The sequence below is a fragment of the Alosa sapidissima genome, chromosome 8, assembly GCF_018492685.1.
Source record: "Alosa sapidissima isolate fAloSap1 chromosome 8, fAloSap1.pri, whole genome shotgun sequence".
Taxonomy (NCBI): domain Eukaryota; kingdom Metazoa; phylum Chordata; class Actinopteri; order Clupeiformes; family Clupeidae; genus Alosa; species Alosa sapidissima.
Genome location: NC_055964.1, coordinates 7,115,904 through 7,133,193, shown reverse-complemented (window position 1 = coordinate 7,133,193; position 17,290 = coordinate 7,115,904). Strand labels below are relative to the sequence as shown.

General features: G+C 44.9%; 2 protein-coding genes across 2 annotated transcripts in view; one reads left to right on the top strand and one right to left on the bottom strand.

Annotated features, from left to right (window-relative positions):
* LOC121714755 (oxysterol-binding protein 2-like) overlaps positions 1–17,290 on the bottom strand; it is a 765,489-nt gene that overhangs the window by 260,512 nt on the left and 487,687 nt on the right. The gene's annotated exons all lie outside the window — the stretch shown is intronic.
* Positions 227–17,290, top strand: part of gfpt1 (glutamine--fructose-6-phosphate transaminase 1) — a 42,077-nt gene continuing 25,013 nt past the window's right edge. Inside the window, exons 1-14 of the mRNA XM_042099808.1 lie at positions 227–366; positions 3,212–3,319; positions 4,048–4,155; positions 4,451–4,576; positions 6,723–6,781; positions 6,905–7,039; positions 7,156–7,217; positions 7,532–7,611; positions 7,874–7,982; positions 8,178–8,341; positions 12,807–12,902; positions 15,214–15,311; positions 15,949–16,069; positions 16,273–16,430. Coding sequence (XP_041955742.1) covers positions 360–366; positions 3,212–3,319; positions 4,048–4,155; positions 4,451–4,576; positions 6,723–6,781; positions 6,905–7,039; positions 7,156–7,217; positions 7,532–7,611; positions 7,874–7,982; positions 8,178–8,341; positions 12,807–12,902; positions 15,214–15,311; positions 15,949–16,069; positions 16,273–16,430 — 1,431 coding nt within the window. The 5' untranslated portion in view covers positions 227–359. The remainder of the gene's footprint in view (positions 367–3,211; positions 3,320–4,047; positions 4,156–4,450; positions 4,577–6,722; positions 6,782–6,904; positions 7,040–7,155; positions 7,218–7,531; positions 7,612–7,873; positions 7,983–8,177; positions 8,342–12,806; positions 12,903–15,213; positions 15,312–15,948; positions 16,070–16,272; positions 16,431–17,290) is intronic.

Below are 17,290 nucleotides of genomic sequence, written 5' to 3'. Positions count from 1 at the left end.
CAATAACAAAAAGTTCAATCATCTTCTGATTAATAATAATAATTCACCCCCTTGACTTATGAGTCATAGCATAGGAAACTTGTCACAGGTGAATAGTGACACGTAGGCTTGTCATAACTGTAATTGCGGACATGCATCCTGCTGCCACGTCTGAACTATCTTCGTGTGCAGGTAGAGACATTCTCTGGTAGAGCTAAGAATGACAACCGCAGAGCCAATCGTAAAATAAGTATGAGGTGGGACTTGGCTCCCATTTCATAGAATTCGAAGGGAGGCGGGTCGCCGCCTGTGACAGTCTTTTCGAGGAGGAACTACGGTAGACTATCTGTGGCTAAGTTGCTGGAAGCAGACCTGAAGACATGTGTGGTAAGTAACGGCTTACCTTTAAACCACAATTCTTACGAATATGTCAGTGGGATGTCATTCAAGATGCTGTTTTAAACAAGTAAACACACAGTAGAGACAACGTTTGGAAAATAAGTTTTCCACGGTAAACGTTACTGGTAATGGATAGCTTGTTAGCTATCTCATCGATTTGACGGGGATCTCTGTCATATTGGCTTGTGCTGAGCTAAGTAGCATACAGCCATTGGTATATGAACCTGTACAGGATTGTCATTATGTTCAACTCATTCAAAGCACATTTCCTGGGTATAAACGTCTTCATTCTGTTTGTTTTCTGAGCTCATCTATTTTGATCATAGATGGAGTAGTTAGCAAATGTGAACACTGTTAATTTAACGTTACCCTCTCCTCATAACAGTGGTCGCCTCCTGGCTAGTTAGCAATATCGTACGGACATTTCTTGCACTAACTATGTCCATGTCCTGGGGTATTGGTACATAACTGTTAAGTTGTTAACCGTAGTGTAAATGTGCCTCATTGCGCTAACGATAGGTAGGCCTATCATACTGACTTCTGCTTCATCACCATCCACCATCGCTACCGCTTGCTCCTGATCTGTTGTGAAAGGCTGCGTGCATGAATGCATCAACTGTGGCAAGTTGTCCCTACACATTTTCAAATGGTGATGACCACGAAGACATGGCGTCCCAGCGGCATGCTTATGATTTATTTGCTATCTAGTTAGAAAACAATGACGTTATGTAACGTTATATTGACATTCTGACGTATGTGGACAACTCAAAATAAAGTGCAACAGTAAACTGGCTTGTGGGAAATGCGTGCTGAACCTCACCGGACGATGTTTTGGATTTCATGATTCTATTAATCGTCTTTGGAAGTTTTATTCTGCCATGGCCGGCCCAGGCTGTAGATTAATTATCCTCGCTTCAGTTTCCGTTCGGCACATACATCAGTCAGCCTTAGCAACTGCTAAGGCCACCAGTGCCAATCTTGTAAACTTTTAGTCAAAACTGATAGGCTACACTCACTTGCATTAGGAAAAGTGATTGCCTGATAACCTGCAATGCTGCCTTTCCTCATTGTCACTCAGAGATAGAAGCCAGAAAACTGATATGTTATCATGTCTGATATGTCTTCCCCTTGGCTGGCTAAGTCTATGTTTACTTAGACCAGTGATAACCCCCCCTTCTCTTGTCAATTTTCAAGCCATCTTCCCCAACAAAGCTGAGGCTTGTTCACACCCACATTGCTTGGATCAGCATGTAGCAGCCCACCTCCCCCCTCCCCAACCTCCAACTCTTCCCAGGCTCCCTGTGCCCAGCTGCTCTGAAAGAGGTCTCTGTTGTATCAGCAAGGAGCACCACTCGTCATATTCACCTCCTCGTAGCACCTTATTGCAAGACCACAGTATAGTATTGATAGTCATAAACAACCCACCCCCAGCCCCATCTATTATTTCTCAATAGGCCTATGGCCTCAATAAGGCTCTGAAGAAAATGCTGGGTTGGGTAGTTGTTGCTGTCACAGGAACTGAGTCTGGTCACTTCTAAACAACACATACCTCTCAGTGGGAGTTGTCCAGATGTCCCACTGGAAATTTTCTTTTACTGATATTGTAGGCTAGTTATGAAACTGAAAATAGACCCCACCACTCACATAGGCCTACATGCATGCATGCATGCATTTTCACAGTCAGAGGCATGCACACGTATGCTGCCTTGTCAGCATTTCCAAATAATTGCAGTGATGGGAGAAGAGTTTCCACACTTCCTCTCGTATTTGTGTTTTGAAAGTCACACCCGATCTGATTGTGACAAACTCTTTTCAGATGTAAAACTATATTTGTCTCACAGGTCTAGTCAGACTGCCCAGTCAGGAATGGTAGGGCACCCCCCCCCCCCCCCCAAAATCACACACACACACACACACACACTCTCTCTCTCTCTTTGCATAGCATAAAGAACTTATTCAGGTCTCACAGCTCTAGGCATAAACAACTCTTGGTTTGTTGTCTGTGTGTGTGTGTGAGAGAGAGAAAGAGAGTGTGCCTGTGTGTTTTGATATGCCAGTTCCACTACCCTCTTACAGAGATGTGAGACGTGTCTCTAAGTGTGGTGTGGGGTATGGCACAGACAGACTGACTGAGTCACAATCTGAGCTTAGGCGTCTCCCTTGAAAGCTGTGAGCCTGGAACCTGATATGCTATCGTGTCGGTGGTCAGGGAAAAACAGATTGACCCTTTACAGAGTCACACAGCATTCTTACGTGATGTTCTTTCTACTATACCGGCCTCTGCTTTACTCCTCTATGGGAAACTGAATGTGTATTGTTCATATTACTCATTCTCTCCTGTGTGGTCAGACACCCCTTTGACTAATTGAATTTGAGCATGAATGAATCATGATGGTAGATGTTTCAGTAGTCAAAATGGGGACATAAAAAATGGTGAATGGGAAGCAGAATGGCCCGTTTTTACTGACATCAAGATTTCTTTTCTTCTGGTTGTTCTTTGAGCCATCTTAAAAAAACTGGTCATGTCATTTCTGTCATTTAAAAGACTTTAATGAAAGGCATAACAGCTGTAAGGCACACCTGGTATTCAGCACTGCATTCCCTCAGTGGTTATTACCTTGCCCTAGCCTTGCTCTCAAACAGCCAAGTAAACTTAGAGGGCTACTTGTAATGCGTCTTATTATCTTAATTATCTTAGCAAATTTGTAATGTTTGCTTTACTGCAAAATTTATAAGGGGAAGTCATATGTTGGTTTTTATGTAAAATATCAAAATATTAAAGATTTTAATGATTATATTAGTGATTTACTCATTAGTCGTGTGTGTGTTTCAGGAATCTTTGCCTACCTGAACTACCACGTGCCCCGCACACGGCGGGAGATCCTGGAGATCCTCCTGAAGGGGCTGCAGCGACTGGAGTACCGCGGCTACGACTCCGCAGGTGCGTGAACGGAGCGTGGAGCCTCTCTTTCATCATGACCTCATGACCCCGCCAGACTGGGCCTTGCTCTGGCCTGCGGTGATGCAGCCATCAAGTCCTACCCCAGCTACCAATGAGAACAGTGTAGTTAGATGGACAGATACCGCATTGATCTCAAAGAATATTTAGAAATTAAGGCAGAAGTAGCTTATACAGACAAAAAAAAACACATACAAATAACGAAAATACAATTGTATAATGCTATAGTGTAGTAATAGTCTAGTGCATTGTTGGTGTGGTGTACTGAAATTGAGCTGCATTGCGACTTTAACTTAACAATTATAAGACTTCTTACATGAGTTGAATCATGTTCAATAGACTGAACATGATTGTCACCAGGTCCAAGCACATGACCTGACTGAGCTCGATTGATGGATTGTACTGATCTAACGGTTGTCAAGCCTGCTTCCTGCATGTCACTTACCAACTCTCTGCATTCCTGAAGTCAAAGCTCGTCAGTGGCACTTTGATGTAGCTGGACACCGCTGCTTTGAGACAGGTGTGTTTGGTTGGAGCAGAGATAGGGTGTTCATTCTTGAAGAGGGGCAATACTGGAACTGGATTGAGCACTTTTGGCCAAAACAACGTGATGGCCAAGTGTCCCTGGATCACTCCTCCAGCCCTGCTAGACTGAGGCACTGTAGAGGTGCCGTTTGGCTGATTCCTCTGCTGCTTCTCCTCTTTTGCAGGCGTGGGCATCGATGGAGGGAACAGCAAGGACTGGGAAACGAACGCCAGGTCTATTCAGCTGATCAAACAGAGGGGCAAAGTCAAGGCACTGGATGAAGAGATTCACAGTAAGAGCAAATATGTGAAGTAAATTGTTTGAAGTTTGAAGATTTATGAACGTGGAGCCATTTTGATCCCCTCTTAAGCAAGTTGTCAGTTTTTCTCTGAGCTAAAGGTGGTTTGCATAGACGCTATAGACACACTCCCAGTGACACGTATTGCTTCACTTTACTGTCTATCCTAAGTAAACAAGGAACTCTTTGACGTCCTCTTTCGTGTGAGTCCTCATTGTTCCACTAATGGCCTCTGTTAGTGTTCTCTCACACACAAACTAACCTGAACCACATTATTTGTCATCTGCAGAACAGCAGGACATTGACCTGGATGTGGAGTTTGACGTTCACCTTGGCATTGCCCACACTCGCTGGGCCACCCATGGAGAACCCAACCCTGTCAACAGCCACCCACACAGATCAGACAAGAAGAACGGTCAGTCTGTCCATCTGTCTCTCAGTCTGTCAGAGGGTTATAAAGGATTTTTTTCCCTTGATGCTTTTTTATTTATTTTTTTTACCATGAAACGGGCATAGATTCTGACATGACATCAGTTTTACATACTCTAATGCTGACATATTGGAACAGGAATCATCAAGTCTTTTGTCAACATTTGGTGATGCTAGTCCATGTTGTACTTAACAGACTCTCCAAAATCGCTTTCCTTTTATAGATAGATAGATAGATACTTTATTGATCCCCAAGGGGAAATTCAAGATGCTCGGTACACTTGCTACACTGCCCTATGTCTGCCCTATACACCGCTTTACAGTAACTTGAAAGTGATTGCAGTACCAGTTTTGGCCACAATCTTACATACTGTTCCTGAACAAAAGGTTGCTTGAAACAAAAGCTTCACACTACAGTACTTGGACAATGTTAAAAGAATTAGAACTTGTTACAAAAGCAGGTGAAACCAGTTTTCGACATACACTTGCATGTCCTGCTTTGTGGCATACCGAAAGGTTTTTTTTATTGTATTTAAAAACAGCAGCATCAAAAAGCATGTGCTTCCGGGTTAACTGCAGGTGCCCCCTGTATTTGCAAGTATTACCTCTTTGAATGCTGCGCTGTTTTCGGAAGCTTTGGCCCAGAGTGTCAGCAATCTTGATCATTGTTGACGATTATTGTAGAGCCACAGCATATTCTATGTTATAGCTATGGACACATGCTAAGGCTCGTTTGAAAGGTGAGAATTTAAGCTCTCAGTGTGTACAAACCGTTTATTTCTACATGCCTCTATTCCTGAGAAATCCCAAGCTAAACAGTGGCTAGTTTTCATCAAAATCCCTGTTTTTTTCTAGAAATGGATATATAGCTTATTTTATGAAATATGCGCTGTTTGAGCCTGTCACTCTTCTGGGTCAAAGGACTTGTGTAAGATAAATATAGTTTTTCTGTTGACAAAACCACCTTTCTACTGCTGTCGGTCTCCATAATTCTTCCTCCTCTTGGTCGGTAACGTCTGTGTCACTATCACCGACATATTCGGCACTCTTGCAAGGACGTGCCCTCTTGCAAGCGTGACTCGGCCTATCACCCACTCCGCTCGGCCCGGCCCGGCCCGGCCCGGCCCGTGGAGGAGATGGAACTCAGTTCCAGTTTCCATCAGTTTCCTACCCGAAACTAGAAAGTTGCTAGGTTGGTAATTGTCTACAGAGGGCCGCTCAGACAATAGCTGAAGTGCCGTTCGTCATGTTTTGAGGTTAGGTGCCATCAAAATGATTCTGGAAACGTTATGTTAAGGTAAACCAGTGGTCCCCAAACTACGGCCCACGGGCCGGATACGGCCCGCCACCTCATTTTAGGTGGCCCCCCAAAACATGTCCGTGGTATATAGGATCCGGCCCGCACGGGAGTACGACATCGTCAAACTATAACCTCCGATTTCCCCCATTCATTCTCTATGGCGGGTCTTAACAGTACACATGTAATACTCTTTTTGTCCACTGGTGGTTGTTTTGGCGCTGTTTCGCGTTTGCCATCGAAAACAGAATGAAATGTATAGTAGGCCTACCTGCAAACAATGTAAGAGGCCTCTGCTGACTGCATCAGTGCTCAAAATATTCTAAAAATTTATCAAATTTATCAATTAATTGTTAATAACTAACTAACTTCTATTCAAGTCATAATTCTGGAACTTTCTGGTATAATTATTTATATTTTTTTATTCACTCGTTCAAATGTTCATACAGAGTTCACAAAGTTCTCATCAGGTGAGTGAAAGTTAGAATGGTGGTCATTTCAGATGTTTCTGCCACCACTTCATAAAACTCATAGTTTGAGAACTTTAAATTATTTGTAGGATATTGCTTGTTCACAACTTGAGCTGTGTATGCAAAGTTCAGAGTTCAAAATATACTTTTGGGACTCCCTGCTTATAGTTTTGAGAATGCTATTATTAGTATTATTTCATTTGAGCTACATTTTACACTGATGTGGCATGATGGCAATATAAACACAGGTAACAATGGTATTAAGGTAATAATGGTATTGGTTTGTGTGGAATTTTGCTGTTTGCTATTTTGTAGATGTTTGTTTGTTGTCACTCCCTATGACTATGATCCTCTTCACCTAACAGAATTCATTGTCATTCACAACGGAATCATCACCAACTACAAGGACCTGAAAAAGTTTTTGGTAAGGACTGGTAGCTATAGATGCCCAGATGTAGGAATGGATGCCATGCAACATTAAAAGAACACAGTTTTGAAGTCAGTAAGTGTGTTCAATGTCTCTGTGTTTTTGTTTTTATTTTTTCAGGAGAGCAAAGGGTATGAATTTGAGTCGGAAACGGACACCGAGACCATCGCCAAGCTGGTGAAGTACATGTACGACAACCGTGAGAGCGATGACATCAGCTTCACCACGCTGGTGGAGCAGGTCACCCAGCAGCTGGTGAGAGTCTGCCGGGGGGTCGCCATGTGAGAGGTCGTCAGTCACAACAGTCAGAGATTCTCTGAGAACTCTCACTTGTACTGATCTGTTTGTTTGTTTGTTTGTTTGTTTGTCAGGAAGGAGCTTTCGCCCTGGTCTTCAAAAGCGTGCACTACCCTGGAGAGGCAGTAAGCACCCGGTATGGCCTCTCTCTGCCCACCTTCACTCCGGTTGCACGTTGATGTGGCCGTTTGAAAACCGAGATCAAGAGTGGAAGTAGATAGGGAGAGGAGTTGTTATGGCCAAAACAGCAAGTTTGCAGTGATGCTGGCTTAGCAAGCATGTGTAACAGCTTTTTCCTGTCTGTTCAGCAAGTTAACTCCTGTCAAAGGGGTTTTGATTCTGTCTTCCTGTCGACTGCCATTTCGTTGATGTTCTCCTCACTCTCTCTCTCGGTGTGTGTGTGTGTGTGTGTGTGTGTGTGTGTGTGTGTGTGTGTGTGTGCGCATCCAGGAGGGGAGGGCCCTTGCTGATCGGAGTGCGGAGTGACCACAAACTCTCCACTGACCACATTCCCATCCTGTATCGCTCGAGTAGGTCCACTGTCATATCTCTCTCTCTCTCTCTCTTCCTGTCTCTCTCTCTCTCTTCCTGCATATCTCTCTCTCTCTTCCTGTCTCCTCTCTCTCTTCCTGCCTCTCTCTCTCTCTCTCTCTCTTCTCTGTCTGTCTGCTTGTGGTTTCTTCTTCCCCATGCCCCTCTGCTTCTTTCTCACACAAAAGCATTTGTAATGCGTCGGTGAGCAGAACCTCCACTGACACAACTGGTGGGTTTTTTTTTTGTTTTTTTTTTCAGCTGGCAAGGACAAGAAGGGCTGCACCAGCCTGCCCAGGCTGGACCAAGACACCTGCCTGTTCCCCGTGGAGGAGAAGGCCGTGGAGTACTACTTCGCCTCTGATGCCAGGTGGGCAGTGTTTACACTCGTCTGGACACTTGTCTGCCAGTTTGTAAATCATGTTCCAGATGTTTTTTGCAGATGTTAGCAGGCAGTTAGGTCATAAAGCGCACGTCGTCCAGACTCGGACCAGTCCAGACTCGAAATGTCTCCTGAGAAACTGACCCAAGTGTTCATTTTGTTGTCGTTCTGCTGTCGTTGCAGTGCGGTGATTGAGCACACCAACCGCGTGATCTTCCTGGAGGACGATGACGTTGCGGCCGTGTCGGAGGGACGCCTGTCCATCCACAGGATCAAGCGCACGGCTGGAGACCACCCAGCACGCGCCATCCAGACCCTGCAGATGGAGCTGCAGCAGATCATGAAGGGTGGGCATTCATCTGTACACACACACACACACACACACACACTTAACACATACACACACACACACTTAACACATACACATAACACACACACACACACACACACACTTAACACATACACACACACACACTTAACACATACACATAACACACACACACACACACACAAACATATACACACACACACATATCACACACACACACACACACACACACACATACACATAACAAACATATACACACACACACATCACACACACACACACACACATACACACATACACACATACACACATACATACATACATACACACTCAAGCTCACAAAGACTCAAACACTCCCAGGCACACTCATTTTCACTCACCTATACTCAAACACACACATACTTACACACACACACACAGTTACGTCTCTAAAACATTGAGGTGAAACTGCTGGTTAGTTCAAAAGCTCTCCATCTCAGCAGACCTCCTGCTTTCAGCCATGAAGTAGGTTTGAGTTATTGTTCTAAGTCCCAAATGTTTGGTTAGATATTTCAGTGAGACCAGGCTGTTTGGGTTTTCTTAGACACTCTCAAAATACGCATGAAGGATACAGTCTACATCTTATGAGCCTTATTTTACTTTTTATTTGAATTTTTTCAACTGGGGTAACAGAAAAAACTGAAACTGAAACTAAGGGTCTGACTGGGTCATTACTGAAATGACAGAATTGGTGTTTGACAGAAAGTTTTTTTAGGCTACTCTGAACCTAATCTCTTGCATGTTCATCGTCTCTTGGCCCTGAGAGCAGATGTATGTGGTGTCTACTGTATGTACTGTCTATAACGTAGACAATCTCTGCTTGGAGAGTGCCTGACCCCTCTTTGGCCCTGTATGGCAGACAAACAGGGCATCACACTGGCGGAATCCCTCTGTACTTGTGACGTACCTCCTGAGGGCGCGCACTGGACATAAAAGCTCTGCACTCAAGTCTGACCCTCCATCCTGAGCTGTCTCGAAAGCTGCCAGGCTAAGAGGCTGGTTGACAAATGTGGAAGGGAGGGTCTTCGGAAGGAAGGAGGGATTCAGCCATAGAGTGACCCCACTGCCTCCAGGATGCCACTGCAGGCAATCCCCGCTGACTGAAAGTGCTAGGCGGGAGAACACCAGGCTGATCAATAGATAATGCTGTAGCCACCGGCGAGTGCACCCTGGCTCTGCCAGACTAGACTGCCGTACTGCTGCCTAGGCTTCGTCTTGGAAGCTAGAGCTAGCTTAATACAGCTGTAAACAATAACAATTTCTGCAAAGGTGTTTAACTTAAACAATCTATAAATTATGTTGGCTTTGTCTCCTCTCCGGAGCGAATATCACGCTGCCAATATGAAACATACATACACACAACTTAATTTCAATGGCGCACTTTGCCATGACTCGCCTGTAACAGGCAACTGAGAAAAAAAAAAAACAATGTCTACGGCGAGAAACACCGTCCGGCGACACCCGTTGACACGGGTAAATCACCAACAAGTCGTAATAAACGTATAACTTACCTTAGATGAACCGGAGAGCTAGCCATTGAAAACATCCGCCCGCGAGTCCGCGGCGAGAACCACCGCCTCGTAGAACTCAACGCTCCCCGAGCGAGGCCACTCAGACGCGAAGCAAAGTATCAATGAATGACTTTACCGGTTTGAAGAATTATAACGTAGACTAATGTAGTCTCTAGGAGGGTGAACCAGTTGGTCACAGCTCCAACCTCTGTGGGTAGTGAAACTTCAGCGTGTTAGTCCAACTGCAATCCTGCTTCAATCGCGAGAAGATTCAAGAGGTCACTTCCTGGGTCAACCTCTCTTTTGTGCTGGTGCACATCGATAACGTCACCCAGGTCACAGGTGACTTTGTTGTTACTAATACTCGACCTGCACGTTCGTGTGATGAATATCCATGTGCTGAAAGCACCGCCTCTGGCGGTCAGGAGAAACGAAATAGAACCAGAGGGTCCTCAATCCTAGGAGCTACCACCATCACCATTGTGCCCCTGAGCAAGACACTTAAACCCAAGCTGCTCCCAGGGTACTCTCCCTCTAGTTACTGCACTGTAAGTCGCTCTAGATAAGAGCATCTGCTAAAAAATCAATAATATACTGCAATGTAATGTAATGTAATGTAATGTAATGTAATGTAATGTACAAGGCTGTTCCATCAGTCTTAAGATCCGGGCTCTGCTCTTCCGGGTAGACACACAGGGTGCTGTGCTGCCCCCAGGAACAGGGCGTACACTGGGCTGATAATGCCAAGGCCAGATGCTTCATTCCCATCTATAGGCTCTTTAAAAGTTCTGAGAAATCATCTCGTAGAAGACCAAACAGCAACAGCAACTTTTTTTCAATTTTTTAGGTCAGGGTCGTGTGAGCATATCATCCTTTCACTGCCCTTTCCCATAGTATTTCAACTTTATCTCTCAGACCTTGAATTTGCGGTGACTAGCACACAGGTTCTATGAGAGGTGTGATTTATTTGTACCTCTTAAAAGCAAGGACTGTAGCACAAAAAAGTGGCAACAACACTCTCAAGGTTACAGATGTTGCAATTGGTAATCTCATGTCATGCCATAAGTCATTGTGGAGTTTATATCTCCATCAGTAAGTTTAACAATGTGGAACAGAAGAATGAAATCTTAGGAGGTTGGAATATGGAAAGAATTTGGTTGATGTCTAATTTGGTTTGATTTTAGTTATTGTTACAGCATTATACACACAGGCACACACACACACACACACACACACACACACTCTTACTCTCTCTCTCTCTCTCTCTCTCTCTCTCTCTCTCTCTCTCTCTCTCTCTCTCTCTCTCTCTCTCTCTCTCTTTCTCTCTATCTCTATCTTTCTCTCTTATCTCTCACTTACAGACACACACACACACACACACACACACACTCTTACCCTCTCTCTCTCTCTCATTATCTTTCTCTCTTATCTCTCTCTCACAGACACACACACAATCACCATCACCAAAGGGTCTTAAGGCTCTATTGCTATGTTTTCAGAGACCCCTTAGCCGTCTACCCGGTAATTACCCTACCCTGTCATTAAGCCTAGAGTTACCGGTAGTCTTGTCAAGCACCGTTGACACATGGCTGCCACAACCACTTTAATTGTATTGGGGTGGTAGGCTTTGATGGAACGCGGTTGGGGAGGTGTTTAGGGATAGGGTGGGTGGTGAGGAGATCGGGTTAAGATGGGGTGGGGGGGGGGGGGGGGGGGGGGGGGGGGGGCAGAGTCCTGGTTCCTGTTGTGCCCCCAGGATACCCATGAGCATCAAAGCCATCCTCTCAGACTCCCTGGCCTCCTGGTGAACCACATGACCGGCTACTCTCTCACTCTGTCAGCAGAAAGAAGTGTGTGCCTGACCGACACGGTTTGACTCCTTGCTGTTTGTCTTCGACTCTCCCATAGGCACACACTGTCTGTCTTTCTTTTTAAAACCGAGCGTGAATAGTTGGCATTTAATAGGATTTGGAGTTCTCTCAAATTTCCTGCTTTGGCAGGGATGTCGAAATCATAATAATCGAGTTTATAACAGCTCAAACCTCAAAGGGACGTTATGCATGAACCACCACAAGAGGGCAGTACACTACAACAGATTGAGCTTCCTTTGCCTTGCTTTGCTTTTGCGCCCCCCCCCCCCCCCCCCCCCTTCTTCCAACTGCTATTATGAGACCAATTGAGAAATAACCCAATTTTCCTGACCTAAATTGCTGTTACTTAACACTGTGCAACAGTTCTATCCCACGACTTGCTTTCTCTCTCGCATGTGTGTGCTCTCTCTCTCTCTCTCTCAGCGAACTGACAAACAAACGAGAGTCCTCATCACGCTCCTCCGCTGCCGTTTAGCATGTAAGCGTGACGCAAGCCTTCAAGCTACCAGCGGTGGCCTGCCATGAAGAGGCTTGTGTTTTTGAAATGTGTCCCACTCCCTACTCTGCTCCCTGATTTTGTTTTTGTTAAGTGTGCAGCGTTTTAAGATGCCTTTTGGCTCGGCCATTCCTCGGGTTGGCATCTAACATGTCTCCTGCACAAATCTCAGAAATGGATTGTATCAAGTTTTTATGCAAACAAATCTCTTATACAGGGTCATCAAGTGCAACCTTGAAAGCAAAGCAAATAAATGCCGTAGTTTGGAAGAAGCAGTGCATTGCATTTGTTTATTGCTGGTGCACATTTGGAAGAGCACCAATGATTGGGTTCCCATTGGCTGAAGTAGTTGAAGAAACAGAACACTTGTTTTTGGCTTTTAATTGGTTCAGATTCAGAGTGGGACATTCAGACTGAAATGAGATCCTTCACAGACTAGTGAATCAATGGCACGAATGTGAAATGTGATGGTTAATTATCTATGTTTTATGTATAACATTAGTTTGACATCACTGGTCATGATCCTTTGTGTTCAATTGTCCAACCCATTGTTTACCCACTCCACAGGTAACTACAGCTCCTTCATGCAGAAGGAGATCTTTGAGCAGCCCGAGTCAGTGGTTAACACCATGAGAGGAAGAGTGAACTTTGATGACAATACGGGTAAGATGGATGAATGAAAGTTGTGTGGATAACATCACTTAGAGCTGTGTGTAGTGCAGGGGTCCCCAACCTTTTATGTACCATGGACCGGTTTGATTCCTATTTTTTTCTCACGGACCGGCGGCGGCAGTGGCGGCGGGGGGGGGGGGGGGATTGGGGCTGGGCGGCGGGGCGGGGGTTCGAGGGTTCCATGTTCCATATGTGTTGTGCATGCATTACTTGAAAAGAACTAGCTCCAGTTATGTATGAACAGTGAAGGTAACAATCTCTTGTGAAAAACGTGAACTTGAAGAAGTGAAAATTGAACAATATGAACTATGAATATTGAACAACTTGAAGCTACATTTATAAGTGTGAACATGCTTAACAAAATATGGGAACAAAACATGGGAACTAAACGTGCATTACGAATATAATCAGTGGGAGCCCTGCTTGTTTCCCTGCAACAAGAAGCTTCCATCTGGGGGTGATGGAAGACAGTGACACCCTCAGTGTGTTTGAAATGTCCAGTCGATTGCGCAATTTGGTCTTAGTTGCAGTCATTGCCGAAAACCCGGCCTCGCATAGATACGTGGTGGGAAACGTTTTCAGCGCTTTTACGGCTATCTCGGGATATTCTGCTTTGTTTTTGATCCAAAAACCCGCCAGAGAGGTTTCCTTATACACACTCTTAAGACCACCGTCATTTGCAATTTCGATCAACTGCTCTTCCTCCTGCGCTGACAAGTTAGGACTATTCGGGATATTGACAAATGGGTTGCGGACCCCACTCATTGGTTTGCCGTGGATCTTTGTTTGGAGGATGTGAAGTAACGCTCAAACTCATTTGAAAGCGCAACAAGGTGATCGTGCACCAGCTGCGAGAGAAAGGGCCCTGCCTCAGTCTCTCCCAAAACCCCCACTACTGTTTGGAACATATCAAATACACCCCGTCCCCACAAATCAAGCTTGGCTTTAAATGCAGTGACTTTATCTGCCAGTTTAAAGACAGTCGTCATTCTCCCCTGGAGTGACAGGTTGAGGTCATTAAGCAACCCGAATATGTCACACAGGTAAGCGAGTTTTGACACCCAGTCCTCATCATAAAATGTGCAGCTAACGGTGACTTTTTTTCTGTAAGAAATCTCTGCAGCGGCTCTCGCAACTCAAACACTCTGGCCAGTGACCTGCTAAAGATGCTTGTTTTTTGTTGCTCATTCTAGCAGTTTAGCTAACTTCGTGTGACACTACTGTTCGCCAAGAACTGATCAAGTGAAGTGAGCTGACCTGAGGCTGCGCAGCACTGAAGGCAATATGTAAAAGTGTTGTTGGGAAGGCGGGACAGACAGACGTAAGAAAATAGACCTTGCAAAATGCAAACATGCGTGCAATCAAACAACTGCATATAGGCCTAAGCCATGTAAAAACGTGACATTATTGCGAATTTAGTTTAGTTTGCATGCATTTTTTTAAACTCATGTCGTAGGCTACGGCCCGGTTAGGAATGTCCTGCGGCCCGGTGGTTGGGGGACCGCTGGTGTAGTGGACCTTCACAACACACTCATTTCAATCTCATCCAGAGTTTACAGCTTGTTGTGCCAGCAAATATTACACATAAAATGAATGAAGTCAATTTTGGATAGACTTTAGTGAGAGGAACAAACGAAGGAAAGCAAGGATTTGCCAAACTGCAGAGTTCTAACCAGGCAAAGGCACATGTTCCAGCTGATGCCCCTGTCACAAGCCGTCCAAGCTTACCATTCAACATTATACTCAACTGGCCTTAACCCAGACACTAGTCCCCAAGGTCAGCTGTAAGCTTGGATTTTATGGCTGTACAGGCACTGCATAAACATGGCTGTACGGGCACTGCATAAACTGTGTATACAATTGAGCAATTTGTCCATGCGAAAGCTGGACTCCGGGAAGTTGAGCACAGTAATTGTTTTAAACTCGCCTGCCGTAACTAGAATCCATGAGGTGCTCTTGGCAAGGGCAGCATATGGAATGGGTTTATAACATGTTTGAGTATATAAACTTGGACTACACAGCTCTTTCACTTTGAGTGCTCATCAATCTCATATGCTCTCAGCAGATGACTTAAAGATTGGCCTCATTAAACATTAAACTCATGGAAAAACATCTCTTTTTTCTCTCCCTCTCTCTGTGTGCGTGTGTCTGTGTGCGTGTGTGTCTGTGTGCGTGTGTGTCTGTGTGCGTGTGGGTCTGTGTGCGTGTGTGTCTGTGTGCGTATGGGTCTGTGTGTTTGTCTGTGTGTGTGCGTGCGTGTGTGCGCGCGTATGTGCCTGTGTCCATACACACCCCTGATCAGTAACACTGGGTGGACTGAAGGACCACATCAAAGAGGTCCAGAGATGCAGACGCCTCATCCTCATTGCCTGCGGGACGAGCTACCATGCTGGAGTGGCTGTAAGTACCCCCCCTTCTCTGTCTCTCCTCAGTCTCACCACCCCCTTCCAACTCAAATAGCTGACTGACCCAAAAACCGCTTTTGGCGTATGGAAGTTGGACCTCTATCCATGGAGCACGATGACAGGCTCTTGACAGATTCATACGTCATCTGGAAAGCTTTTACCACCCTCGTCATACCCAGTGTCGAATGTGTCATCCATTGCCGTCAGTTGTGTTAGTTTGATGTTTGAGATGTGGTTGATGATTGAGCTGTAGTTGATGTCTCCAATTGATGAGGGATTCAATAATCTTAAGTTTTGCATATCTATGTGTTTTATGATGCGATCCCACAGACTGACGCACTTAAACTGACTTCTCTTTAGTCATGTTAACACTTCAGTATTTGTTGTCAAACATTTTGTTTTTTTGTCAAAATTGCAACAGTGTCACATGTAAACAATGCCACCAACATGTTTAACAGTCAGACAGTATGCATAGAATGCACAGATGCATAGGGAAATGCTGAGTCTTTACCATGCCTCTCTTTATGGTTTCATATTGTGTATGTAATATGAGATCCCTGCCAGTGAAAGGTTTGCCTTGCTATGCTCCGCAGCAGTGATGCATTATGGGATGTTTCTGTCTTTGCACATAGACTCGACAGGTGCTGGAGGAGCTGACTGAACTTCCTGTCATGGTGGAGTTGGCTAGTGACTTTTTGGACAGGAACACGCCTGTTTTCAGAGACGATGTGTGCTTCTTCATCAGCCAATCAGGTAACAGAAGACAGACCAGTTAGGCTCCAATGATAAACGTTTTACTCCGTATGTTTTTCCACAGCATGTATTGCTACATAGTAATGCCCAATAATATTTATTCCTCAGCAGTTACTATGCCATAGCATTAGTAGTACTGGTACTCACATTAGTATCACTCCATAGTGAATCATGCCTGACTCCTTGCCATACTTTCCTACCAGGTGAGACCGCAGACAGCCTGATGGCCCTCAGGTACTGTAAGGAGCGCGGCGCCTTGACCGTGGGCATCACCAACACAGTGGGCAGTTCCATCTCCAGGGAGACGGACTGCGGCGTCCATATCAACGCTGGACCGGAGATCGGAGTGGCCAGCACCAAGGTGAGACAGCGGGAGAACACCATAGAAACACAACAGTGTGGTGCGATGTGGCAACTTGGTGTAATACTTTGTTCCTTTTAAGTCAACTCAAAGAAAGTGGTAAACCTCCTCTAAAAGATCTCTTTGGCTCTGTTTTGTTCGGAGAATGAAACCGTTGATCTCTGATAATAAGAGGTTTTCCCATTCCCTCTGGGTTACCTCACCCAGGTCTCCCACTAAACCACGCACTTGAAATCCACCTGTGTTGGATGCAGGTAATCTCATGGAATGTGGTGCGAAGAAACACTGCTAGATGCCTCACTAGAGGCTGTGAGACTGACTGTGTGTTCTAGCTCAGTGCAGTTCTACTCTTTCCAGTGCGGGTCTCGGGTCTCGGCCCTCCGCCAAGCATCTTCAGTAAGGAGCGACCTTTCCACAGAAAATGGTGCAATGTTATAATGTTACCCTGACCCACGTCTACAGAGAAATTTGTGGTTTTGTTTTGTGTTGAGCGCACTTGATGTTTGACTTGTTGACTCTTCAGTGATCCTCAAGCACATTCCTAATCTAATCTAATTACAGTGCATGAAAATGCACTGTACTATTCTTCCTAGGCAACAACAACAACTTCTTATTATTATTATTCCGCTTACCACTTTTTCCGTACGCAATTTCTCTTGAACAGTTTAACTTAGAAACTTCATTCAAACTTTGTAACGTAGGTATTCAAACGGACCAAGCTGCTATGTCTTTTCAACTTTGAAACTTTTATACTTTTTAAACTTTTTAAAACTTTTTAAAAATCCCCATAGACTTAACATTGCCGATTATGACATCATAATACAGCCATTAAGCAATTAGAATCCTATGGCAGGTGTTCA